This window comes from Caenorhabditis elegans, chromosome X (genome assembly GCF_000002985.6).
Source record: "Caenorhabditis elegans chromosome X".
Lineage (NCBI taxonomy): Eukaryota > Metazoa > Nematoda > Chromadorea > Rhabditida > Rhabditidae > Caenorhabditis > Caenorhabditis elegans.
The window spans coordinates 2,227,348-2,254,513 of record NC_003284.9 but is presented as its reverse complement, the minus strand read 5'-3'; the positions used below and the strand labels follow the sequence as shown (position 1 = coordinate 2,254,513).

General features: G+C 34.8%; 5 protein-coding genes, 1 long non-coding RNA gene and 3 other non-coding genes across 9 annotated transcripts; 4 read left to right on the top strand and 5 right to left on the bottom strand.

Annotated features, from left to right (window-relative positions):
* Nucleotides 1-7,505: 7,505 nt before the first annotated feature.
* Nucleotides 7,506-11,283, top strand: AH9.1 (putative G-protein coupled receptor AH9.1; the record flags this gene model as incomplete). Its single annotated transcript, NM_076013.3, has 9 exons — nt 7,506-7,621; nt 8,799-8,890; nt 8,937-9,156; nt 9,748-9,951; nt 10,000-10,075; nt 10,125-10,378; nt 10,426-10,491; nt 10,653-10,805; nt 10,858-11,283. The coding sequence occupies 9 exons, from the start codon at nt 7,506-7,508 to the stop codon at nt 10,910-10,912; spliced, it is 1,236 nt and encodes a 411-aa protein (NP_508414.2). The 3' UTR covers nt 10,913-11,283.
* AH9.7 lies at nt 10,047-11,399 on the bottom strand. Its single transcript, NR_102165.2, has 3 exons — nt 11,323-11,399; nt 10,672-11,010; nt 10,047-10,501 (listed from the first exon to the last, which is right to left on the bottom strand). It is a non-coding gene; the product is annotated as an Unclassified non-coding RNA AH9.7 (non-coding RNA).
* AH9.9 lies at nt 10,928-11,031 on the top strand. The gene has a single exon (NR_102164.1). It is a non-coding gene; the product is annotated as an Unclassified non-coding RNA AH9.9 (non-coding RNA).
* Nucleotides 11,275-11,399, bottom strand: linc-78. Its single transcript, NR_102163.1, has one exon. It is a non-coding gene; the product is annotated as a long non-coding RNA linc-78 (long non-coding RNA).
* A 496-nt stretch (nt 11,400-11,895) lies between these two features.
* Nucleotides 11,896-12,776, top strand: rpl-11.2 (Large ribosomal subunit protein uL5B). The gene is made up of 4 exons (NM_076012.6): nt 11,896-12,032; nt 12,085-12,300; nt 12,352-12,528; nt 12,576-12,776. Exons 1-4 carry the CDS (start codon nt 11,898-11,900, stop codon nt 12,636-12,638), a joined length of 591 nt encoding a protein of 196 aa, NP_508413.1. The 5' UTR covers nt 11,896-11,897; the 3' UTR covers nt 12,639-12,776.
* A 1,482-nt stretch (nt 12,777-14,258) lies between these two features.
* Nucleotides 14,259-16,603, bottom strand: vha-15 (putative V-type proton ATPase subunit H 2). The gene is made up of 8 exons (NM_076011.4): nt 16,521-16,603; nt 16,372-16,467; nt 16,177-16,317; nt 16,015-16,128; nt 15,858-15,965; nt 15,315-15,809; nt 14,848-15,050; nt 14,259-14,785 (listed from the first exon to the last, which is right to left on the bottom strand). The coding sequence occupies exons 1-8, from the start codon at nt 16,599-16,601 to the stop codon at nt 14,611-14,613; spliced, it is 1,413 nt and encodes a 470-aa protein (NP_508412.1). The 5' UTR covers nt 16,602-16,603; the 3' UTR covers nt 14,259-14,610.
* Nucleotides 16,604-17,807: 1,204 nt separating this feature from the next.
* Nucleotides 17,808-20,190, bottom strand: T14F9.2 (uncharacterized protein). Its single transcript, NM_076010.7, has 6 exons — nt 20,088-20,190; nt 19,632-20,036; nt 19,462-19,586; nt 19,244-19,416; nt 19,078-19,197; nt 17,808-18,304 (listed from the first exon to the last, which is right to left on the bottom strand). The coding sequence occupies exons 1-6, from the start codon at nt 20,186-20,188 to the stop codon at nt 18,050-18,052; spliced, it is 1,179 nt and encodes a 392-aa protein (NP_508411.2). The 5' UTR covers nt 20,189-20,190; the 3' UTR covers nt 17,808-18,049.
* Nucleotides 20,191-22,585: 2,395 nt separating this feature from the next.
* On the bottom strand, nt 22,586-22,717 carry T14F9.8. Its single transcript, NR_070470.1, has one exon. It is a non-coding gene; the product is annotated as an Unclassified non-coding RNA T14F9.8 (non-coding RNA).
* Nucleotides 22,718-24,391: 1,674 nt separating this feature from the next.
* On the top strand, nt 24,392-25,459 carry lin-32. The gene is made up of 3 exons (NM_076009.4): nt 24,392-24,571; nt 24,637-24,775; nt 25,160-25,459. The coding sequence occupies exons 1-3, from the start codon at nt 24,429-24,431 to the stop codon at nt 25,304-25,306; spliced, it is 429 nt and encodes a 142-aa protein (NP_508410.2). The 5' UTR covers nt 24,392-24,428; the 3' UTR covers nt 25,307-25,459.
* Nucleotides 25,460-27,166: the final 1,707 nt, after the last annotated feature.

Genomic DNA, 27,166 nt, shown 5'->3' with positions numbered 1-27,166 from the left:
GTTTACTCAATTAAAAAAAAAGAAACAGAGTGCGAGTTCTTTACTCTCAAAGTCTAAAAGCTAACATCCGGAATAAAAAAGAAGAAAGAAGAGCAGTTTAACACAACAATTTCCCACAAGTTTCCTTTTTCTCCGTCTAGCTTCTTAAACATGAGAGGATGTTTCTTGACCACCAAAAACTTTTTTCACCACAACGCCCGCCACCACCCACCTTCATGCAAATCATGGCGGAAGCCTCGTCTTTTGATTTCCTTTTCATTTGGGTCCGCATTTACGAGAAAGATATCATTCCCTGAATCATTCATTCAGACTGCTTCCTCATTTTTTTCTCCTTTCAAGGTTTAATTTTCTAAATGTGCTGCTTTGTGTGTCTACTTTTCTTGATTTCACCCTTAAAGCCAAATCCATTCTTGTAAAGTTTGATCAAAGCAGACATTACCCCCATTGTATAAATTATGTATATACTGGTAGAGTGCAATTCTAGACATTCACCAGACATGCTGGGGCAACTCTCACCCTTAAAAATTAGATTCCTTTGATCTCTTATTCAATGGATACCTAACACAACACAACTCGTTTATATATTCAACAAATAAAAACTCCTATGGGCCAAGTTATCAATTTGATGTGTTTCCTTGTTTGTAATATTTCCTGGTAGAATTTTAGAATTCAGTGAAACATGGAATTCAAAGATCTTGTTAATAGTATGTAGACCAACTTTTAATTTTTAATTTGATAATCCACTCAACTATGCTCTTGTTTCCTTTTTTACGAAGATCCACATTTTATAGCGACAAAAGTGATGTGTGTTCTAGTTCACTTTAACATGTTTCTAGTATTTAATAATACCCTAGGAAAATCTAAAAAAACACGAAATTTTTGGACTCAAGTTGTTTCGTTCAATTGATAGGTGCTAGAAAAGATCTCGTAATTGTTTCTTAGAATTTCTCATGCTGGGAACTTTTTTAACTCAAAATTATTTTTTCTATCCATGTTAAGAATTTTTTTTGTATAATATGTTCAATTTCGTACTAATGAAATCGGCTCACAATTGTTAAAAATATAATAAAAATCAATTCTTCTGTATTTTCGCAAATTACAGTTTGCAAATTATGATATCAGTTGAATAGCTGAAGTTAGAAGCTAGTTGTTCAAACAATCAAAATTGAAAAAATGTTTATGAATAATTTCATACATAACCGGGCGAACTTTACAGGCCTATTTCAAAAATGTCTAAATTTGTTAGCTTAAACTCTTTGAAAAATCCCTACTTTTTCCAACTTGTTAAGCATTATGGTTGAGTGGTCTTAATAATTTACTTCTTGAAGCATATCTATTCTAATTTTGAAAGTTTCCTCAACTAAATTTGAAACAGAAATGAAACTTGCTCATGCAGATTTTAGAAGTTATTATATATTTTTCTATCAAAATAAACCCTCAATCCTTGGATTATTGGAGCTATAGGAGCTCAACGTGGCTTTCTTTACGAACGTTTTTTCTGTTGCCTGTTTTTTTTGCCACTTCCGAATTTCTCACTTTCAAAGTGCCTTTTCTTACTCACAAAAAGTCGCGCAAGCTCGCGATGAGCTGTGGTCTTGAATAATTCCACAATGGAGAGAAGAGCTATCTAATCTGCTGCCAACCGTGTGCATGTCCTTCACACTCACACGACACCCTTCATTGTGTTTTTCCTACCCGAAACCTTATACTTTTTGCTTTGGAATTTCAAATTGAAGTTTGTTTCTTTTTTAGCTTTTTTTGTTTTTTTTACACTGCCATATTTTTGAGCTCTATTTTATAATTTTAATTTTTTTGTTCTCTATCATGTTTCCATGATCACAATCAACTTCCTATGAAGCAGTGAAATGTTACAAAGAAATGTTACAAAAAACATCTGTACCTCTGAAAAACTTAGTTCTGATTCCTAGCTTCTGGTTCTTTGTCTTTATTCGCTTCCTTATGATCCTTGACGTTGCAGGTGATATTAAAATGCTGCGTTTTCATGTAAACAAACTGTTCGGTTTGTTTACACTTAAACAAACGTCAGGAAAAACCAGAGAATATAATTGGTTTACTCCATTTGCCGGAAACTGAGCCGCTTCCAAAGCTCAACTTCCCGGAATTTAGTTTATTCTTAATTTGTCCATAAGAGAATGGTTCTGGGTATTTTGAACGAATAGGCCTAAATTGCGCTCAATTAAACAAATTTTGCAATGAAACTTCTCAGACATTTCTCAAAGACTTTTAATAAAAGCTTAAAATTAAAAAAAAGGCTAATTTTAACTAAAATCTACTTTTCGACCACTTTTCCGTGTTCAAATTTTTGAATCGCTATATAATTTTTTATTTTTATTTTTGAGAACTTTTATTGCGAACTTTGTTCATTGGAGCACATTTTGTGTCTGTACGTTCAAAGTACCCAGAATCAGGGGTACGCGGCAATTGCCGACCGGCAATTCTACAAAATAGACCAGTGTGGTATGCTCTTACAATATTTTCCATTAATGGTGGTGTGGTCGAATTTTTCAAATTTTTTATTAGACTCAAAATTGTCTGAAAACACCGAATTTCATAATAAAACTTCTTGAAAACTTCACAAAAAAAGTTATGACGGCTCAAAAATGGTCCAAAATTAGTTAAAATTTGAAATTTGACCGACTTGCCAATGTCGCAGCGGCTGGAAACAATTTTTTTTGAAATCACCGACAAATTTGGAATATAAAATGTAATTATCTTGCGTTTTCAACTTCATTTAGGTATTTTTAAATTGTCAAGTCAGTCAAATTTCAAATTTTTAATAATTTTAGGCAATTTTTTGAGTCCTCATAACTTTTTTTGAGAAGTTTTCATGAAGTTTCATCATGAAATTCAACAAAAATCGACTACACCACCTTTAAACTTATAGGTTAAGTTTGAAAATACTTTCTGTATCTGAAAATAACTTTTACTTGACTTGGAACAACTGAAATAGTGTCAAAATTGTCTCTAAGAAAATTGGCGGAAAAAAATCAGTCAAATTTTCAACAAATTTTCAATAATTTTTTTGATAATTTTTCAGCATTTTTTCAGTTGTTCCAAATTAAACAAAATTTTTTTCAAATACAGAAATTTTTTTCTATGTTTCACCACGAAGGTTTAATGAAAATTAATTTGAGAACATGCCACACTGGCCCAATTTGTAGAAGTACCGGTCGGCAATTGCCACCGGTACTCCTCCTTTATAAGTAAAGCCTGAAAAAATTCTATATTCGGAAAAGAAAATTTTTTGTGGCAACAAACAGGATCAAGTTTCCAGTTTTTAGTTTTTTTTAGTCGTCTGATCGGCAATGTTTTCTCACCTACTTGCGTCAAATCTAGGCATCTTTCACACATTCTGGGAATGGTTTCGTTGATTTCTAAAAACTTGAGAATTTTCGGTACTCTCATACTCACTGATTTTTTCTTTCAGTTGCTCTGATAGAAATCGGCGAAATTCAATAGTGATACCGTTATCAGACAAAACTCATTATTTCGTTCACCCAGCTTCTATCATTGTTTTTCAGCCTTTTCAACGTTTTCTATCCTCAGTTCAAACAATCATTTTTTTGGAGGCACCCTATTCCAATTTGCATGCTGAGTGACCAGACATGCAGCATTGTCCGACAATTTTCGCACCACATCTTTTTTTTTTTCGTTCGAAATTCGTCGGTGACGAGCAGACACAATTTGCTGCAGACGAGCAACCTTTGATGTTGAGCTCATATGAAAATTTGAAAATTTGTGCGTGCCGTCTATTTTGGAAGCTATATTTCTGGATTGTGGGAGTATGACGGGTGTGATCGTTTTGAACGTAACGTAGGTCTAGGTGATCTTATGAACTTTTCTTATCAGTCAGTGCTACTTATTTTGTGTCAGTTCTTCTTGAAAATTCATAAACCAGTATTAATTTTTTTTTCAAAATTTCTTCCAATTTGTTTTTGATGTTTTTTTACTCCAAGTTACTCCAAGGACGTGAATAAACGAATTCCAAAAATTTGTCACATTTCTTCTTCTCCTTCTTTTTTTCCTAAAAAAAGACGGCTCCGCTGCAAATTGTAAAACTTTGTTAAGGCTCACATCTTCAAAAACTCGCTTCTTCTACATTATCATTCTCATCATTCACGCTACCGTTTTTTTTGCATTGAATTCATTTATTTTCAACTTTCTGATTTTTGCAGCCTTCCTGGTCTATTTTGGACGGAAACCCACTCGACTCTTTCTTTTTCATTTGTGCTCAAAAGTGTGAAAAGACCTCCAAAAGGAAGCTCTGGAGAAAGTTTCAAACTAGAGTCAGAGTGCAAGATGCTGCAAGAAAACAGCGGAATGGGGTAAGCCATTTTGAAATTGAGTTTTGATTTTGAATGTTGATTGTTTACGCTTAAATCAGAAATTGAAAACTATTATTATTGAAAATTACTCTGAAATTAGGTACGATTCATTGAAAAAAACAAGAAATGAACTCGAACATGTAAGTGAGAGATATCATTAAATATAAATTACACATTTTGGTTTAATATTTTTTCATGTTTTAAAGAACAGTAGCGCCAGTAGGGAGAGTGTCAAAAACTATCTTCTCCTATGGTGCCAATATGTCCAAACATCATAACAAAACTTTTCAAAAAAAATTGGATTTTTTTTCCTGAAAAAAGTGGCAATTACTAAATTTTGCCACTCATCATTTTGGAAGTTTACCAAGGAAATTTTTTTTCCATGTTGTTTATACTTTATTTTCGTTTTAATTATTGGTGTTAAGACATTCTATGGACATGCGAAATTTCCCAAAATTTCCATAAAAGCTCTTTTTTTTTTAAATTTGGCAATTTGCCAAAACATTGTGTGGAAATTTTAAAAAATCTGAATCTTTTCGGTGTTTTAAAGTAATATTCGGTTGTCAATATACTACCTAATTATAACTTTATTTATTGTAACTATTGTCATTATAACTGTATTTAGACAAAATCCCTACTGTCGCTACTCCACCTTTAACTAATAGGGGTAGAATCATATTTCTTAATGTATTCATCTTTGATACGTATGCTTAAAAACTAGATAAGCGTTTTTTTCAACTTTTTCCACTCTTATCTCTCGAACTATCCAACTGGAATTCCAAAGTTATCTGCTTCAATGGCTTCTTCAAACTATTTTATTTAATGATGAATCTTTCATTCTTATGATGTTTCGCTACAAATGCTTTCGGAACGATTAGCCTAAAATGCTTGTCATATATTATTGCTTTGCGCCTACGCGCTAACAAAGCTAATTAATTGAGCACCTGACCTCTGTTTGTGACTGTTTCGTTGCTTGCATTTCTGATTAACTAGATTTTGCAGTTCAAACCCAGAAAGGTGTTAGGTGTCGCTTTCATGAATTCTGATGACTTAAAACAGAATAACAATTCAGAAAGGTACAATTTTGGTGAATTCTAAATGCTCAGATATAGTCTTTGTCCTATCAGTCATATGTACACTAAAATGTATCTACTAGAATACAAAATTTTTCTACAATCTGGCTCGCAATGTTTTATTTCTTGTCTGGTGTTATTTTTAGTCTAGTTTTGACTTTTGACGAGCAAGAATTGTTTCAAGAGTTATCAGTCTTCTATATTCTATATATATATATATACCTTGTTTGTTGTTCTTTACAAGTTTTTGTAATTTTTCGAACTTTGTGAGATGTTCTAGATTTTAAATATGATTATTTGAAAATTGGAAAAACCTCTGTTTTTTTCTAATACAACTTGAACCTCCGGCCAAGTGATTTTTACAATGGAGCAAGCCTGCTTCATTTTTAAAAAAATGTTTTCAGTGTAATTTTACATAAAACAGAGAAAAAGTCAAGATAAATGCAAAATTTTTATTAAAAAAAACAGTACAGGCAAAAAAAGTAACGCTTTTAAACGGCTTTGAACCTGAATTAAATAATTTTACAGACTTATGCTAATGCGTTACATTGTCGAATTTCATGTAAAATATACTGAAAACGTTAAAGAAAATCTGTGGAAAAGGAAAAAAACAATAAATAAAAATGAAAACGTGCAGCCGCCCTCCAACGATCAGGTTCAAATTGAATTAGGAAAGACTCGACTGTTTTTAAATTGTTTTTGTTATGTTGGTCATTATGGTACCATAGGCATATCATGAAACTATATCTCTAGTGGCGCTATTCCACCTTAAAACAATATCTAAATTTTATGATTTTTTTTGATAAATGGAAACATCTCAGTTTTTGCCACTTTTTTGGAAGTCGTCGATAAAAAAAGTTGCCCTCTAAATTTGAAGATAGACTTCTGATTTAAATATTAATATTCAAACATTGTAGGAGTCCAAACATGCGGCAGTGCTATATTTTGCTCATAAAGTGGCTAAAACTTTTTGGGTGCCACATTTGATTTTTTATTGATGTACTATAATATAATTTTGTAAAATCTATGTTCTACTGTCACACTATTCCAAAAGTGCCCCCAATTTTGCTTACACAAAAAGAAAGAATGATGCGTAGTTTGTGTACATTCATGCGTTTTTTTTCTTGTAAACCAATCCGATCACGCTTCGACCTCTTAGTATGTCGTGGTAAGTCTCAGATGTATTTCGAACTTTTTTTTGTTGTACAAAAGACTTCATCATACTTTTATTTCTCACGTTTAAGAAGGTCCCATGACGTCGTACTCAATGCTTTCTGCATTGATTCCTTGCTCGGAAGGAAACTAATTTCAAGAAACCCTCTTCGCCCTGATTTCTAATTCGGAGTGTTTGTCTAGAGATGATGTGAGAATTCAAAAGCTGCACAATAACTTTCGCCTATTATAGCCTTCTGTTGCACAACACAAAGAGCTCAACACCACGAAATTTGATTTCCAAGGTCATTCTGTGGTTCTGTTTCTCGATTTTGTTAGGATTCTGTAAACAAAAAGCGCAAGAAGCTTTTCCTTGATATTCATCAATTTCATCGATTTGAAATTTGAACTTTTTATTTGATTCTGTTGACTCAAAAGTTTTGTGATCTCTGAAATTTTCTTATCTATTCATCCAAATTTACATACATCACAAATTGAACAAGTCTCGATAATTTCTGAGTTGACTAATATTTGTCTTCTCATCAAAACAAGTTCTGACCAACAAAGTGCCAGGTACCAAAGGTCCCTATGGAGCTATAAGCCAACGTACCCGTCACTTCTCGCATTTCAATTCTATCGCTGTTATTTTGCTTTTTGGCAAGTGTTTGCGCATCATCACATCATTTTTCTCACAATTCGTTTTATTTGGAAGAGTATAGGCGATCGAATTTTTTTTGGCATATTCCTCTGCTCCTTTTCAAATTAAATTTTGCCCGCCCGGTTTTCCGAGAACGCCAAAACCAGTAATCGTGCAAGATTAAATGGCACGATGCCGCCTATTCCACGAACAATATAAATATATTGCTTGCCGCCTTAACTTCTTTTCTTCTCGATTAAATGTATTTTTACAGAAATATCACGGACTTAGGCGTCCATGTTGTTGTTCTTGCTGCGTAGAATCTTCGACTGCAGATATAAGTACAAACTTTTTGTGAAAGCACTCGTTCTTTTCCTCACTATCGTCTATAACGCGGGATTGGTGCACTTTTTGTAAGTGAACGCTATGCTTAGTGCTCACAGCATTTTATTTTGCCATTTTGCAACCTTAATATCTACATATTCCAATGTTTTAATAAATTGTATTTTTGAATATATAATTGTCCACGATGGCCGAATATTGCACATCCTCGAAAATTCTTAGGCTTTTTAAACGTTTCAGTCAAAGTAGCAAATTTTTCACAAATGCAAACTTTTTAAGTACTTTCAAACATTGCTGCAGGTTTAAACTGTCCTGTAGAGTATAGATAAAATCAATTTTTGATCAAATTATGCGGAACTGTAAAAAAATCACTTTTTACTTAAGAAGGCGAAACATTTCAAATTTTTTTATAAAATCACATTTAAAGAAAAAAATCAGATTTTTTTTACGTACTTAGGCATTTTTGAGAGAGTCCAATTAAAACAATTTTTTCTTTGAGAATTTTTAAAACATATAGGTTAAATCAATAATATATTTTCCAAAATATGCTATACTTTTGAAACTACCGAGATTCGAATATTCGGCTATATATTCTAATACTATTACTAATAATATTCTAATACTATTAATGTTTGGGGGTTATTGTGAGCAACCACTCATATGGTTCCAAAACGACTGAGTATCTTAGTAAACCTTTCAAAAAAAAATTTTTACTTTTTTTCTAACTGTCAAAAAGTGGCAGTTTTTTTAAACTTGGGAGATAACATTTTTTTGAGCGATGACTTCCAAAAAAGTGGCAAAAACTGAGTTATTCCCATTTTTTAGAGAAAAAAAAGATTTTTCACAACTGTTCGACCATTCTCGATTTGATATTTTTGAAAACATCTCGATTTTGACGGATCTGGTTTTTCAAACAGAATTTAATGTCTAGTGGCATGGAGGTGTAACGGATTTCCTGCATTTTGGGAGTAAACCGTTTAGGTCTGAACTTTTTAATAGTGTCTGGTGCTAAAAATGTTTTTGTAGTTTCGATGCTATTGCAAGTAACAAAGTTCTATAGGCCATTACGAAACTTTGAGATTAAGTTTAATCATATTTTATGCTAACTTTCATTTGCCGGGGGGTTTCCCACGTTCAATATCCAAATTGAGAATCATCAAACTTCTATCCTCAGAAATGAGAATTCCTAATGAATATCCAATAATCAAAAACCTTTTTTAAAAAAGTTGTATTTGTTTTATATTTCAGCTTCCGCACCACTTCATTGGATGATTCTCCCGAAATGAATCATGTCGATTATGTCGCCCATGTCATCGTTATGCCAATCGTTTTATCCATAGGTATTTTCATTTATACATTCTGAGAGTATACGTTTTTATATTTCAGGAATGATAAATCAATGTCTGAATGTGTGCACACTTCTTCACATTCGAACTAGCATATTCCTCTACTTGAAAGCTTCGGCTATTGCCGATATTTTAAGTATTGTCGCATTTATCCCATTTCTTTTCCGACATGCCAAGCTGATAGACCCATCATGGGAGCTCGGGATGTTTTATCATGCTCATTTGGAGCTTCCGCTCATAAACGCACTTATTTCTGCAAGGTATGTACGTGGTCAAAAAGATATCCCATTTTGGTGTTTTGATAATTTTTCTAATAGTTCAAATAAGTATAGCTCCAAAACTAGAATTGTTTTCAAAAAATGTTCAACTGAAAAAATATATATCCCATGACTTTGTCTAATTGTTTTCATATTATATGTTTCTATTATTCATAAAAATCATGGAAAAAAATAAAGCGGCCGACATCTCGTGAGTCCCTTTTCGATGAGAAATGCGCTCGAATAACCTCTCCACTTTGAATTCTAATATCTTCTTTCCATATGGATTAAAAAAAAAGATAACTGTTAACAGTGAAAAATTATATGAAAATTATTTTTTTTCACAAACTGCCCTTGCGTTTTGAGTTACAGTCGTTTTAAAAAAATAATGGATACGTGAGATGTTTTTGCCATAATTTTAGGGAATGGGCCATATCTTGTTGGTAGAATTTTTTTCGATAGCAGTTCTAGTCTCGGAGTTATATTTATTGGAAAAATTAGCAAATTTATTTTTAAAAAGTAAAAGGGATAACTTTTTTTGGACAGCATTGTCTATAACAAAACATTGGTCATTAATTAAATCAACTATTTCAGTGCGTTGAATATTGTTGCCATGACAGTGGACAGATATGTGTCAGTTTGTCATCCAATTAAATTTTTTCAAAACAATGAGACAAAGCCATCCCGTCGTCGTACCATGCTCATCATTGTCATGATCTACTTTATTGCACTGATGATATATTTTCCATCAGTCTTCCAAAAGAAGCTTGGTGTCGTGACGGATGCTCTCACCAACAAGTGAGTTAATATTCTAGACAGATTTTTTTGTGTAATTTCAACTTCCAGAACGATCTACACAATTGTTCGCAACGAAGATGTGGAGGCACTTCAAGTTTTTAAATTCTATCTTATAGTAAGAGAAGTAAGTGAATCGAATTTTTTTAAAAGTAGTTTTTATGTTTAATTTTCAGTGTATCTGCCGCTGGGGTCCCGTTCTACTTCTTGTTATCCTGAACATGTGCGTCGTTCGTGGCCTGCGGAAAATTGACAAACGTAATTGGTTCTGGAGACAGCCATCACAAAACAGTCGGACTGAAACATTAGCTCAACGCCAACTTCGGTCGCCGCGCGATGATCGCAGTCGTATATCAGTTCTTCTGTTCGTTACATCTGCTACTTTTATCATCTGCAATATTCCTGCCTCCGTTATATCTTTCTTCGTTCGGTAAGTCTTAATATTTTGAGAATTCTTTGAACTGGACAGCATTTCAGACGAGTTAGTGGTTCATTGTTTTGGCAGATATTCCGTGCCATTGCAAATCTTCTTCAAGTCACAAGGTATGGCTACCTAAAACAAAAAATTAATTGCTTTTTTTCTTTTTTCAACTCTCCAAAAAATTCAATACATGCTATGGTTTTTTTCACTTCTTGTAAAATTCAGTAGTTTATGAAAAGAGCTCAAAGCTGAAAGATGGTTCCAAACCTTTCCCCGTTTTCAGTTATCTCTACAACTTCTACCTTTATGCTCTGTGTTCTTCTGAATACCGTCACGCATTTCTCCGACTATTTGGATGTAGATCAAGCTTATCGCCAACTTCCACTGGCGACTCTCCAACCGTTCGAGTCTCAGTTCACGGAAAGCGATGTCATCAGTGAGTTTTTCCCCTCTCCGTTTCAAAAGTCAATCATAATCTCCGTTTGCAGAGCTGTCGTCCTTCTTGGAAACGAGAATCATGAAAATCCAGTGGATGAAGTTTAATCGTTGTTATCATATACTTCTAGTTGCTTTCCTTTTCATTTTACTCAAAAATTTGTTTCCGGCCTTCTTTCAATTGCTTCCATCAATAGATCTCTGTTCTGAAACGGTTAACTTTCAATTGTGATTCTCAAAATTCTTGTCAACCTATTCCTTATCTGTTCTCCTCATTTCCAAATTTCTGTCTTAGGTGATTTTGAATGACCGGTTGTTCTTTACTTTTTTTCTGTTGCTCCAAAAACGTTTTCATTTGAACACATTCCAATTTCTTTTTACATTACCTTTTTTGTTGCATATCTTACTGATTTGGACCTTTTTTGTTCAATTTTTCACATTTAATACCGTTTTTTTACAATAAAAAAATGTCCGGATAACTAAATTTATTTAATAATGGCTCAGGCCCAAAGTCTTACCAAATCAACGGCGGCTCCGTGGAAACATGTCCTGTACAGATTCTAATCGATTGCTTTCCATCTGCCAAGCGAATTTGTATGTGTGGCCCAAAAACGCAAAGACCCCCGGGTTTGCAAAGGAAATATCACTTGGAAGTGGGAGACTCGAGATGACGCGAGAGATGTTGGCATTCTGCCAGCGTAAAGTTAGATGTGCAGGCAGGACACACAGCCAGAAACGAGTGTTACCGTAGTCATTTTGCCTCTCGTATTCTGCAGGAGAATTTCCGATCTTTCCTTTTTTCTTGTTAAATTTTAGGCCCTTTACAATTGGATGACTCGAACTTTTTTCAATCGAAAGCTTTGTTCAATGGATTTTCATAATTTAATTCGCGTTTTTGTTAGTGATTATTTTAATTTAGGGTTATTAGTTAGAAGATGATTTTTAGGTGGAAAACCTTTATTAGTTTGTTTATTTTTAGTTTTTTGGGTTTTTCTTTGAAATTCTCTGATGTTAGAAATTTGCAATTTTCTTTTTTGTTAATTTGTGCCGTTACATTTAAAATTATTTTATTGTTATTTACCTCTTTACAGACATGGGTGACATCGAGAAGCAGACGGAAATCCGCGAGAAGAAGGCCCGCAATGTTATGCGTGAGCTCAAGATCCAGAAGCTCTGCCTCAACATTTGCGTCGGAGAGTCTGGAGATAGACTGACCCGTGCCGCTAAGGTAAGTTAATTTTCACTTGTTGCAGAATATGAACTGAATTATTTTATTTCAGGTGCTCGAGCAGCTCACTGGACAGACCCCAGTGTTCTCCAAGGCCCGCTACACCGTCCGTACCTTCGGTATCCGCAGAAACGAAAAGATCGCCGTTCACTGCACCGTCCGCGGACCAAAGGCCGAGGAAATCCTCGAGAAGGGACTCAAGGTCAAGGAGTACGAGCTCTACAAGGAGAACTTCTCCGACACCGGAAACTTCGGATTCGGAGTCCAGGTAACCATTGCAGAAGCGATCTAGTCAGCTGTAAGTATTAATGAATTGCAGGAGCACATCGACTTGGGAATCAAGTACGATCCATCGATCGGAATCTACGGAATGGACTTCTACGTTGTCCTTGACCGTGCTGGACGCCGTATCGCCAAGAGAAGACGCGCCCCAGGACGTGTCGGACCATCCCACAGAGTCGAGCGTGAGGAGTCCATCAAGTGGTTCCAACAGAAGGTAAATTTTCGCTTCATAGATACCTTTGTTCATCTTCAAATTTTCAGTATGACGGAATCATCCTCCCACCAAAGCCAAAGGTCAAGCGCACATTCCACCGTCGCCGTTAAGAAAATTGTTGATTTTTTGACATAAACTGTTATATGTTGTACCAGATTAAAAATGATGTTTTTGGGGTTGGGTTGAACTTTTCAGAGCACAAAAACCTCAATCTTCTGAACACTGAAAAGTAAAAAGCTTTAAAAATTAACGTGGATTCGCAAAGGAAAAGATTGTGGGAAAAACGTCAGAACTTTGTGAGCACTTTATAGAGAGATAAGTCTGTTATTTTAAGATATATCAAGTGATTCGATAAAACCTTACGACCTCATTTTCTAGGCGCGTCTAAAAATAAATCTAGAATTATTTATTTTTTTCAATTTAAATCATACAAGTTACGTTGCTTAAACAAATGTGTCGAATTTCGAGTTCATAACGCAATTATCGGATCTATGTTCCGAGAGTTAGCGGCGGGTTTTGAACAAAAATAATTTGACGGTCCTTGGTATCTGATATGTGATCAATTCGAATTCCTGAAATATTTCTGGGATTTCTGAAAATATATTTCGAAAATCGAAAATCGAAAATTCGAAAACATAAATAAACTTAGTTTCATTGCGTATATGAAATAAATAAGACCAAACTTATTTGAAGATTGATAAAGCTATTGTTAATGGTTCATGATTTGTATATTTTTCAGCATAAGTCTGTAAATTTTTGTAAAGAAAGCTCTATCGGCTGCTCAGATATGAGCTTAAAAGTCGAGTGGCACCAAAAAGCTTGGTAAACGCTATGTACAATATTGGCTCTATAATGGCTCACAGTTGTTGAAATTGTCAGCCAACTCAGTTGCTTCAAGTCGGGCTTAAAGATCATAAAATATTAAAAATCGTGCTTTTGCATGTTTTCAGTTATTTCCATGATATGAAAAATGAAAAGTACACCACCGAATTACACAATGAAATGAAACTTTGAAACTGAAAAATTTGGTTTCTTTCGAAAAAATGAGATTTTTTGTCAAAATTATCGAAAATCTCAGGGGTTCCCGTAGCAGTTGGGCGGTCGATTTTTCAACTTTTTGCTCTTTTGTTCTCAAGTTTTGAGATATCAGGAAAAAATTATAGACTCATAGGTTTTTTAGTATGCTGAACCCGATTCCAAAACTAGTTTTCTATGAAAAAAATCGGAAATGCCCTAAACTGCTCAAATGGAGGGGGAGTCCCATACCAGTTGGGCGCAGCGGAGCACAAAAAACGAATTCACAATCAATCATATTTTTTTGATAATTCAAATATAGGTTTCAACAAATCTCTAAATATTGATTGAAGTGAGTCACTTAAAAATCACAAGCAGATACAATTGCAAAAGTTGTAACTTTTCTGCATGCAAAACTAGTGAGGTGACAAATTATTTTTGATCTATTCCAAAACTTCCGCTGTAATTTCACAATCAGCATTTTTTTCACTTTCTGGACTAAAGTAAATATATAGAATAAAGTTAATCGTTTTCAATTTTACAAAACTTCATATCTTAACAGAAGAGAACTTTTATTTCAGTTGAACAATTTTTTGCTCTTCAAAACAAAAACGGCAAGTTGATGTTTCTTTTCGTATTGTCCTGAAATTGACAAGATCTTAGAATGATCGCGACGATTTTCCAATCGGCAAATACATAATTATACTTTCAAGAAAAAAAATTCAAAAACTTTACTTATTGGGCGTTGCAAATAAGTGAAAAATTGAACAGGTATCATCACTAAAACAAAAAATAGTATATCGCAGAAAAATAAGTAACTAGATGAACATGTAGGTAGAAGGTAAAAACTAGATGAAATTTATCACTAAAAAAGTACAGTGAGACGATGTTCGGTATCGGGTAGAGAGAGAGAAATGGGAATGTGGTGTACAAGCATAGTACAGTGACAACGACAATACGAAGTGAAGTTTCAAAAGAATAATACACTGTATTTTTATACAACAAAAGTTAGTTTGGGGGTCAAGTGGAATGTGAATGATAGATAAGATTGCATTTTCAGAAAGGGATTTACTTCACGGCGACAGTATCTGTTTGAACGTCACTGTCCAATTGCTTGCCAAGATATTCCCAGTTGTGGACCATAAGCTTCTGAACAGCAAGAAGAGCATGGTAGCGAACATTTGGATCCTCGGCAGTCAGGAGACGCATAACAGCTGCCTTACCTTGATACTGCTCGACGACGCTGGAAACATTGAATTTTGAAGACTCTGATTTGAAAATTGCAGTATTCTCATTTACACTTACGTCTTTCCTCTCGGGTAATGACGAACATACTCTCCGATATCATGAGAAGCAACACAAAGGATCAGTGGGTCATGACTAGATTCAAGAAGCTTGATAAGGATCTTGACAACTTCGAATTGCTTGTCATTGAACTTGGAAGCGTTTTCACGCCAGAACTTCTCTGACTTGTGCACTGGAGACCATTGAAGACGTCCGGAACGAACCTGCAATTTAATGAAAACTATTATCCGGGGTCAGGATAGCTAAGTCGGTAGTGGTGGTCGCTAGCAATCTGGAGGTCACGAGTTCAAGTCCGGCCTCACCCCCTAGGTTCGGCCAGCTTCTATTGAGAAGTGCAGTAATCCACGACTGGATTATCGGCCACGGTTCCTGGCTAGGACGTGGCTCAAATTATAGCCCAGTGGGAGCACCACCAGGCAGTGAACCTGACTCCCAAATCCGCAAGTCTTGGTGAGATTTAGATTTACCTCGCTGTAATACTCATCGTAGGAGCTCAAGTCGTGCACTGAAAGGGTCAGCTCTTCAGTGAGGAACTTGACATCATCCTCAAGATCTGGGTCGTCGTATTTCTTAGCATCCATCAGCTCCAAAGTCTTCAAAGTTTTGCATTGAACCATCTGGAGAGCAGCCTCCCTCTTGACTTCACGCTCATCAACCTTGCTCAAAATGTTCACGAAAGAAGCGAGAATGATTCTGATGACCTTTTCCTTCGTGGACTCGGAAAGAATATCTCCGAGAGCTTGAATAAGTCCAAGAGATGGAGCTTTTCTGGCAATGTCGGCGTTGAAAGTGAGGCACCAAACAGCAAAGATAAGTTGATATTGCAACTGGAAGTTGGTCTTTCCATTGAGAGCAGTGACAAGAGTCTGAACTCCGTCAGAATCAACGAATTCATGTCTGTATTCATCGTGACGGAGCATCATCTGAAGGCAACGAGCAGTGGTGTTCATGTAGTCGTTGGTCTGAAACTTTAAATTCATAAAATTAAAATTGCAAACTTAAACTCTTACCGTAGAGTTTTTAAGCTGCTCCTTGAGGAAGGAGAAGTAGTACTGAAGATCTTGTCCCTCCATGCGAGTTGTTCCAAAGCAGGCAAGCTTGGCAATGATGGAGCTCATCTGGATTACGACATAATTAATGCCAAAACATTTAACACCCAAAAAATACCTGGTTGACTATGAAATTATCTTGTCGTTGCAAGATTCCAAGATATTGCGACCAGACGGTGCGCTTCTGACGAGCAGCCGCAGAGTGGAAAAGTTCCACGCGGGATTTGTCTTCCTGAATATTTTTTCTATTATTGATCACAAGACCTTTGTAAATTCTTACCTGAAGCATGTCGTCGAAAAGAGTAAGCACATATCGTACATTCTGATCCTTGGCGACTTGAGTGATGAGGTTTGCCATGGTCTTAGCTGCCTGTCCATTGGCATTGTTAGCGGCAAGAACCTGGTCACGCTCTTCTTTCGACTAAAATTTATACATATATTCAATTTTCACAGTTGTTAAATTAAATAATCTCACCTTGGCGTTTTCAAAGCTGGTGATGAAGTTGTAGTCGTCTTCTTGAATCATTTGAGAGCGGAAGTAAGATCCCCAGTTTGGCTTATTGTTACGGAGCTGAAAATGCACAAATTATCGGAAAATCAAAGTGAAAATAACGTTTTTCTTACCTCCTGAGCCTCGAGCTGAAGACGAGACGTTGCGTTGAGCATGTCGACCGCAGGGATATTGTGATGAGGAACTTCCGCCATTGCTGAAATTTTTTAAATGATTTTTTTAACCAATTTCAAAAAATTGCCAAGAAAAAATGTTCAAATAGGAGTAAAAACAATTTAAACGACGATATAAGTTTCAAATTGTGTTTATCTATTGACTCCGACGACGAAAACTAAAAACTTGCATTCCAGAACTTCAAAAACACTCGAAAAGTAGTGGAATAAATGCAAGAGATCATGGTTAGAGAACAACAATCACTGGCTGGTCGGTGATCGTTGCGAGACCCGTCGTACGGCGAGAGAGAAGAGAGCAGTGTTTCCTTTTCTATCTGCGTCTCTACTAGCCGTCCCTCTGTCAAAATCGATAGGCAAAGGTGAGGGGAGAGAAAAATGGCATAGGATATTTTTCGGGGAGATGAAACACGGGAAATGGATTGAGTAAAAAATTATCAATTTTTCCAAATTTCAATCAAATTCGAAAGTTTTTTTCACATATTAATTTTGTGCTCATCAAAATTCCATGTATTCTATGATATGCTATTTTTAAATTTTAAGGTTTTTTTAAAAAATATTTTCTGATCTGGCGTGAAATTTCTAATAATAATCTCGAATTGTAAATTAATTGGTCACGCTTGTTAAAGTCAAACTGCTTAGATTTACAAAACACTGAGAGCAAAGATCAAGAAAATATTGTTGGCAACGGTATAACAAAATTTTAAATGTTCTGAGAATAAATGTGTACGGTTTTCTAGAACTGACTGAGCTCTATAACCCTGAAACGTCAGTGACTTTCAAATTTATTTTCTAAAAAAATTCACATATGTCATGATTTATAGTGAATCAGTTTTTTTCTATATTTATCAAGGGAGACCCCAATTTCTCAAAAAAAGTTTTTGAACTATACCATATTTTACGTGCTTTGAAAATTCTTTTTTAAATTTCAAATTGGTAATGTAATTTTGAGATATCAGTGTAGGTCTCGCAACGATCTAAAAACAAGTTACTTCATTTGTATATTTGTTGGCTTAACATAATGCTTTCCAGAATAATCTTTAGGCCCATAGACGTTTGAATAAAAGTTTTAACGCTTTCGAGCACTATATTTTATAAAGTTTCCAAATAAAAGTTCCGCTCCTCGCTACATTTTCCACGTAAAATTCTCGACAATCAAATCATCCGTGATAACGGAAAATACATGAGGAGTTCTAATTTAAATGCTTCAAAATAAAATTGATTTCGATTCAACAGCGATTCTCAGTTTATTTTGGAAAAAAAAAACGTAATAAATAAATGAAGATATGTGTGAAAAATTGATAAAACAATGGAAAACAATGGGGTTGGGATGAAGAATAAGATATGGTTTGTGATTGAGGAGCAAGTGAGCTTTTTCAAAAATAAATTCATTCAACATGGGAGATCATGAAAAACATTATGCACGTTAAAAATTAGAGTAATTGATGAAAAACTTCTGGTCCGCGGGCTCATTAATCATCCGAATTATCGTTGTCTTCTTTCGATTTCCGAGTTCGGTGAACTACACGTCTTAGAGTAGCTTCAAGTTCGGTTTGCACATTTTCAAACGTTGAGTCCACTTTTTCCAAATTGAAATGCACCCGGTAGATCGTTTCGTTCCCGGTTGTGACAAGATTGTTGTCAAAGCCGAAGGGAATGTTCACCACTTTGAACACTTCAAATTGTTCGTAAAGGTTGCTGGGATTAATGTTTCCTTCTACGGCGAGCTGAAAATTTTAATAATTTTTTTTTTGAAGATCTAAAGCTTTTTTTGTACAAATTATGGTTTAAGAATGAAATATTTTTGACAGGTTTGAGTATGAATTCTAACTTTTTAATTAATTGCAGAATTTTAAAAAGTGTAGAAAACTATGAAAAAGTGGCTAGCCGTAATGAAGATCTGAAAATAGGCTCCGTGTTTTTCGGTCAGCTTTTTTTGTATTTCCTGGAACTGTTTTGTGGTTTCTTTTTATATTCTTACTAATACGACCAAGTACTACATTTCCAGACAAAATTCCGTAAATGATAGGCCACCTTGAATCATTTTCGGGCAATTCAGAATGAGTTATACAATCTGAAAATCTGAAGCTGATCTACCTAGTGGAGTAGCGCCAGCTTGGAAAATGTTTTAAACTACTCCCATAGTGCCAAAGTGACCAGTTACCATAGTAAAACTTTTCACAAACGTTTGGAAATGTTTTATTTTCTGTCAAAGTGACAACTACTACTAAGTTTTTGTTACTCATAATGTTGGAACTCGACCAAAAAACTTTTTTAAAAAAGATTTTTATACTGTAATTTTTCTTCAATTAATTGTGTTCAAACATTCTACGGGCCATTACATGTGACATTGCTTTAGATTTCCTCAAAAGATCATAGTTCTCAAAAATGTAGCAATTTGCCTAAACTTTGACGGGACATTTAAAATCATGAAATTCTCTCATTTTTGCTCATTTATGAGTAAATTTTACAAAATCCCTTACAACGATGGAATACTTACAAATCTGTAATTGGCTGCATTGAATGTGCCCTTTTCCAAATCATTGCCAAGATAGTCTTTCATGTTGTCCTGGAAGCACATAAAACCGATTCCAAGCCCAGTCTCAGAAACGACAGTTCCCTGAAAAATTATATTTATTTTCATAGAGATAGATAAGAAATCATACCTTCAATCGATTTGGGTATTGGGTGCAATCGTTTCTAACATAACAAGAGAATACTCGTGAATAGTCGTGTTTATGCGGGTTGTTGAAATCGAGAGTTTCCGTGAAAATTGGCAAATGGAGTGGAAGATGATGTTCAGCTTCTGGTGTCAAATCGAGGCGTTCTAGGCTTTTATCTGAAAATTAAGGGTTATTCATTCAGTGTTACATATCTATATTACCATATCGAAATCCTGGAACATTGCGCGCCACAGTACGCAGAGAGGTAAAATCAAGCGTCAGCTCACTTTTTGCAAAAGTCTTCACAGAATCAGGAACGCCAATTGTCTCTTGAAAGTCTTGAATTCTGAAAAACATGTAATTAATGTAACGAAACACCATATAGACTTACACTTGACGAAAAGTTGTGGAATCGATGACGTCACCAGGCTCAAGTCTTCTACGAATGTATTGAATGAAACGACGAGATTGATATCCAGAATTGCGATATATAAGTGTACCCTTCACTTTCTCGGTTTGGAATATTGGCTTCATGGAGTCACAGAATGATGTCAGATCGGAGACCGTTGCGAATAACAGTGGCTGCTCATCCGATCTAGCTTCTTCCAGACTTTCGAAGAGACTCTCTCCACTTTGTGGGCCATTCAAACACAGATTTCTTTCAATGAATGTGACTTTCACAAGGATATCGAGAAGCTTCTGTTCAGCCTCAATTTCACACGAAATTTCCTCAAGTTCCATGAGCATTTCAACTGAGCATCGGAATTTTTCACCGTGTTTTTCTCGATACAAAGCTCTGAAAAGTAATGATGCTTGAGTTTCCCACTTTTTGCAATACATAACTTACCTCCACACTTCGGGTTCGAGATCAACTGTAAGTTCCGGCCAAGCCTTAGCGTCCGGACCAGGTACCGAACCATTCGGAGCTGACTGATCTTCTTCAGACATCTGAAAATTAGAAACTAAATGAGAATTATTAAAAATGAGAAAAAACGCAAAGTGGAATACAGAAAACATGGCTGCAACAGCCAGTCTTTCAAACGCATTTCTAGTGTGAAACTACATGCCTGCGTCTCCTCAGAGAAAAATTATCTCTCTCCCTCTCTCTCTTTATCGCTGCCACCATCTCTTCAAAAAAACGCCGATGAGAGAGCATGCTGTGAAGAGAGAAATAGAGATTTTCGCTGCGGGACCTTACGCACCAGGTGAGGTTTTCCACCATAAGTTAAAAATTTGGCGGTAAAAAAATAAAATAAAATAATACCTACTCCCGTCATTTTGTGAATTGCAAAATTTCAAACCAATAATTATCGATTTGATTAAATGAAAAGGGCAAGAAAATCGGAATGTTACGTAGAAAAAAAGAAAACTGACTAAAAATTGGAAAAAAGGAAAAAAATCGCCACACCCGACGCAACAGATCCTTGTAGCGAATTTTCTGATTTTTGACGATTGTTTCGTCTAGTATCCAATATGTTGATCCTAGTCCTGAAAATGTATGAAATGAACAAATCATGCGGACTTTGAACTTTTTTGATAGATTTATCACGGAAGCTTGCGATGTCTGAGGTTTTACATATTTGGGCTGTTTCATTTTGTCAAAAACACAATTTAATATGTTCAAAAATTTATTTCAAGAGGTATCGTATTAAAGTTTGGAAAGTATTCGATTTTTTTTTGTCATAATCGTTATTGAAACCTATGAAAAAAAAGAGAGTTCAAACTGGAAAGGTGCAGGGCCATTTTGAGGAAAATTTCGCATAACTGATAATTCGGATTTGCTTTTGAGATTCTCACTTTTGGAGTCTTGTGTCAAAATCTGTGACAGGCATTCAAGATGATTCTGAACCATGTGCAATGTTTCGAATTTGGACAACTTCTTCCTCGAGTCAATTTTCAGCAAAGCCTCGAGAAGCTTAAACAAAATTACTTAATTTTCACAATGCAGTTATTTGCATTTAATTGACGGGAACGGATTCAGACATCAGCTGTAGCTTTTTCTGAAAGGCTGCTTCAGTTGAGACCTATTTCACACAGATGGGCTCCCGCACAAAAGCTGCCAAGCTTGTTCCTATCAGACCAAATTTGGAATGAAGAATTGAGCACAAAGAAGCAAACTTTGATATTTCGGAAAAACAAGATATCTATGATGAAATTTAAGGCACACGGTCGAAATCTCAGTCTTTGCTTTTTGAGACTCAAAATGGCCCGAAACTACCGAATTTTGAAACATATAAAGTGTTGTCAACTTGTCAGTGTCGCAGCGGACGGTACCTTATTTTTATTTTATTAACACTCTTTAATGCTTTTCTTGTCCGTTTATTACGCGTTCATTCGTTGATTTAAATACATTTTTGGTCAATGGACGCAGAAAATGGTGCCATAATTGTGCACCCATCGACTGAGAAAGCATATCATTCAGAGAAACAACATGAAAAAATTAGCGAATTAAACTGTGATAACCAAAGAAAACCTTTCTTGCGAAACAACTGACATCTTCAAGTTTAGCTGAAAACATGCTTTTAATTCAAAAATTTGAACCACTATGACTTGTTTAAAAGTAAATTTTCAGAACGTTTTAATGTTCCGCAGTTAAATGCAATGTCTCAGACCTCGGTACTCCACTTTTAAGGTATCGTCATTATTTTTGGAGTCTTTTGTAAAACGTACCAATCATGAAAGTATAGAACTATATATGTTTTACAAATTACTGGTGAAAAAAGATCAGTGTCTTCCTTTTCTCATTTACTAGATCTGTAGTTTTATTTTGATCATTTTATCCGATTATCGTCATTGTAGAAACATGATGTTTGTTGGTAAAACTCTTGTGCATTGAGAATAGAGAGAAAATGAAGACTACAAGTTTTTCAGGTCATATTGAATTTCGAAAAAAATAAGTGTAAATTTTACGGTAAAAGGTTTTCCTGTTAGTTCACATTTTATCATAAATCATTCTAGAAAACAAAAACCTGAAATGAAAGTGAGTATGGTATACTCGAATAATTATGCCACCTGTTGTTTGAAACGATTATTCATTGGTTAATGTCAGAGTCAGATTTTTATCTAAATTCCATTTTCACTCATCCTTCTGTCACCTCAAATGGTCGCGAGCAAGAAGGTCATAACCGGATGTTTTAAGTGTGTGAAAACCTACTTCCTCCAAGAAAAAAGTACTCGAAAAGCTTTAGCAACCTAATCGGAACGGTGTCTCCAAACTTCAAAGAAAAGGGTGTCGAAGAGAAACACTTGACATTGCTCCTTCAAGTCGCCGACGTAAAGCTTAACCATACTCGTCCACTCTTCAATTGAAACGGATATGGTGTAATTATACAAGTTTAACGCAGTCGTGTGCCTCGTTTCACATTAAAGGATGCGCCGCGCCAAGTTCACACCAAATGCAATGCCGCCACCCGATTAGAGACTAGTCTTGACAAGATCTCTCCTTTTCATTTCACACCAATTGGCGACAACTTTTTTTTGCCGCTTTTTTAATAGTGAATACTTGATTTCAATCTTCGTCATTTTTTACGTCAAAATGAGAAACTAGTGTCATATGATATTTTCCAGTGTTTTTACATTCTTTTGAAAAAATTGCGTATCAATCTTAATTCTCTCACAATTATAACGTAACCTGGCAATCTTGATATAGCTGTTATTGTAACCTGTTATCTCATCAACAACAACTATTGCGCCATTCACAATAACCAAAACATTAATGAGTGCCACGTCGAGCATTGACATGAAAATTATCGCTGAACGGTTGCATCATTGGATTGTCCGAACATTCCCACCTACGATCCTCTAATTAACCTGCTATCTGGTGTCACCCTCCCGCTGGGAATTCTCAAAAAAATGTTGTGAATAGATTTCACACATAATAATAAGCGCTACATTTATACCACAAAATGTTGCTCAAAGTTTCGATGTTGTTGTGCCAGCTGGAAACATATGTTACAGAAATGAGACACGAGCCAGGCAAATGTATAGTTTTTGATAAGGATCTAATGAAGTGTGAAACGTTTTATATTCTTTATAGCCAATGCGCGAGCATTCCTACTATTGCAATATTTTGAAGAAAATATTTATGTTTATTTTTATCGTTTTCCTTTGAAAAAAAATTTGAAAAAATTATATCCAAATGCTTAACAACAGGCTTTTTGTATACTTTTTAAACTATGTTAAAACTACTTTGTTTGTGTGAATAGCCTAAATTTACTGAATAAATAACATAACCCTGAAATTTTTAGATTTTTTTTTCAAAGTTTTCATTCAAGAGTTTCCCAGTTTTCCAGAAAAAATTGGACTAACTAGATAAATGTTGGAGGAGTATCTAGAATTTAAGAATAAGAACAATTGAAACGCGATTGAGTTTCATAATTATGACCATTTTTTGGACAAAAACCAAAAATTTCCAAACATTTTTTTAAACGTTTCGCTGGGAAACTTAAATATTTAGCACGAAAATTGAAATTCTTACGGCGTTTGTATTTCATATTTCCTGAACACCGACTAGATTTAATTATTAGAATTTGTTTTTTTTTCCTTATTTTCTGGTTATAAATTACGCTAATATACGTTTATAAAATCACGAATTTTATAAAATCAAGCTTGCTTAGATTTTTTTTAAAAAGTTTTCTAAATTCTTCAGTCTTGTAGGCTAAATATTTTATTTCCATCATTTTTATAAGTACTTGTGTAGTGTGCCTAGCCGAAAAATATTTTCCAATTTGTTTTCCAATTATATCAATTATATGGATAATTTAAGTGAAATTGATTTGTATTCCTTGGCTTAGAGAAACACTAATTTTAAGCCTAAAACTATAGATAAAAACGTCACGTAAAATGTTCAAAATGGTAAATTTGATAATTCTGTGCTGGTATACTACACAAATACCGTTTCTCTATATTTTCAAGTTTAAGCTCAAGAGCTTCACTGTTATTGCAAGTTCAAACTCAACTTAGCATTTTTCAACCAAACCGTTTCCATTTGGTTTTTGTAACCCTTCTTACACGCTCTTTCACAATGGCAGATAATTAATCACCTTGCCTCCTCCCAGTCGTCTCCGCACACGCCTCCTCCATATTAGAGTACTGTAGATGCCGGGTGGGCGGAGCTTCGTCTTCTGTTTCTTTGCATCGAATCAACAGGTTATTCTCTCACACATCGTCGTTTTCAGTCAGACCAACCATGAGCTGGGAGCAATACCAAATGTATGTGCCACAGTGCCATCCAAGCTTCATGTACCAAGGATCAATTCAGTCCACCATGACAACTCCACTGCAAAGCCCCAACTTTTCACTCGATTCTCCAAATTACCCGGATAGTCTTTCGTAAGTTTAACCATATCATCTTTTTTTCATTAAAATATTGATTTCTAATTGATTTCTTGTTGCAGAAATGGAGGAGGAAAAGATGATAAAAAGAAGTGCCGCCGTTATAAGACACCGTCCCCACAATTGCTCCGAATGAGAAGAAGTGCTGCAAATGAACGGGAGCGCCGAAGAATGAACACGCTGAATGTTGCCTATGACGAGGTTAGTTTATTCTTGAATTGTAATCGTTCAATTCAATTATCTGAAGAAGTAGCTCGAGCCAAAACATTTAAGTACATGCTTTATATTTTGTGAATAATTCAGTATTGTTTTTGGAAAATCATTTGTCATAGTCATCAGTAGTCACTCAAAAATTCAAAATCATAACCGATATATAGTAGTATACTGTAAGATGTGCTGTCATGAAGGACATGTATGCTAACAGATGTTATCCAACCACTACTCGAGTCGTTTGCGTTTACCTCACTCACGACTACACCAATTCTCAATTCTCAATTTCAATTCCCACCACTCAATTTATGACTGACCATTTCAAATTTATGCCAAATTAAATGTGGCCGTTGCAAAAATTCGTTACTATTTCAGCTTCGCGAGGTTCTTCCTGAAATCGACTCGGGGAAGAAGTTGTCCAAATTCGAAACATTGCAAATGGCTCAGAAGTATATTGAATGCCTGTCGCAGATTTTGAAGCAAGACTCCAAAAATGAGAATCTCAAAAGCAAATCCGGATGATCATCTATTTTTTAAAATTTTTTTTTCAATCTTTCATTCGTCGTGTCTTTATCATTTCCTCGATTATGGGTGCTTTAGTTTTATATTTCACAATTTAAGTTCACTTACTGATATTTCCTTTTTTTTTAAATAAAACAATTCGAATAAACAAAAACTCCCTTGAAAAAAATTGTCACTCTGAATTCTAAGCCAAAGCAAAGAGAACAAGTTTTATTCAGTTTAACAGCGCAGAAACGGACAATAGAAAATTTAGCTGTTTTTTGTTCCGTTTTCCAATCAACCCAAAAGCCAGGTCGGTCTATAAAACTTCGAAATCTGGGTCTACGGTAGGTAGATCAAGCAAAGAAACCATAGACACGTGCCGAAAATCAAGATAACGGGCGACACAACAAGTGTCGTTGAAATGACAGGAGCTGTGTTTCGCGCAGTTTAATACAATACTACTGCCACCGTTAATTCTATGTTAGTATGGAAATAATTTCTGGAGCTGTTTTTTTTTTAATTTTAAATAAAAGGTTATTGAAAATATAGATTTTATCGAAAAAAAAATGTAATTCAACAGTTTTTGTAATTTTAGAAAGACATTCATTTAAAGGTAGACTAGGGATTTTGTCTAAATTTTTAGATTTTTTTTAATTTCCAGCAAAAGTTTTGGCAAACTACCAAATTTTTGAAAAATATTAGCTACCTACACTTGAACTTCCAAGTACTCAGGTTTCAAATCAGATGGAGAATTATTTCAGATTTTGTCACGGTTTGATGTATTACAGCAGTTTTAACGGATTTGAATAGAGATCTTGATAAGCAATTTTCCCAAGAGCTCAGTTTCTGGTCACGCTTTTTTATCTCATGCCCAAATCTGTGTTAGCGCAATGGTATGATTTGAGCAATTATGGCTGGTTAATATGAAAAAAATGGATCCAAAATGTACTCAAATAAACAAATTTCAAGTTGAAAATTCTTTAAAATTTTTTCGTTTTTTTTTAATATAAAAAAGGCGTCATTTCAAATAAAATCCCCAAGATGATTTTTTGGAAAAGCCCTATTTTCATTACTAACGGTTTGGGGTATTCTGAGCATATAAACCCAAAATGAACTCGAATAAACAAATTTTGTGTTGAAACTTATCAATAAAAAAATTTCAGAAATTTTTTATGGCCGTTAAGAATATCGACGAAGAATGAGCCTAATGACTTTTTCTAAATTATAATATTATTTTTTATTGTATGTTTCAGTCGTTTATTTCACATTAATTCATTATTCTTTAAATGTACCTTAATCAACGAAATATCGTAATATAAACGATCAAAAAATGCGACAAAGAACGGTTATTAAAAAATCGGTTTCCAATTTTTAAATCAACTATTCATCACACTTCCTCAAATTTCCAACCCCTCATCGTTCATAATACTTCGGAATGCTATTTCCGGTTCCAACTGAAACTAGAAGTTTCTGTAAGTTTATGTGCTGTCTGTTGTGTTATCATAAAATAATCACGAGTCATTAACACCCGCAAAGTTATCACAAAAGTCATGATTTTTATTCACATGCTTCAACTTCTAGCCACCGGCATTTGTTCTTCATGATTTTTTATAACAAAGAAACATAATAAAATCAGCTGTTCTTTTTTTGGGCATACTTTAATTTTTTTGTATATAAAATGAAGATAACAACTTTCACATTTTGTTAAATTTTTCAAAAGTGTAGTCAGTGAATAATATTATTTTTTACTGCTACATGGCGTTGTCAGCATGTCTAAAAATTGAGTAGAGGCTTAAATTTGTAAAAAAAGATAGTTGCTTTAAAAGAAGGTCTAGAAGCAAATTGTGAGAGATAACTGGCAGCACTGCCTGGTTTTCA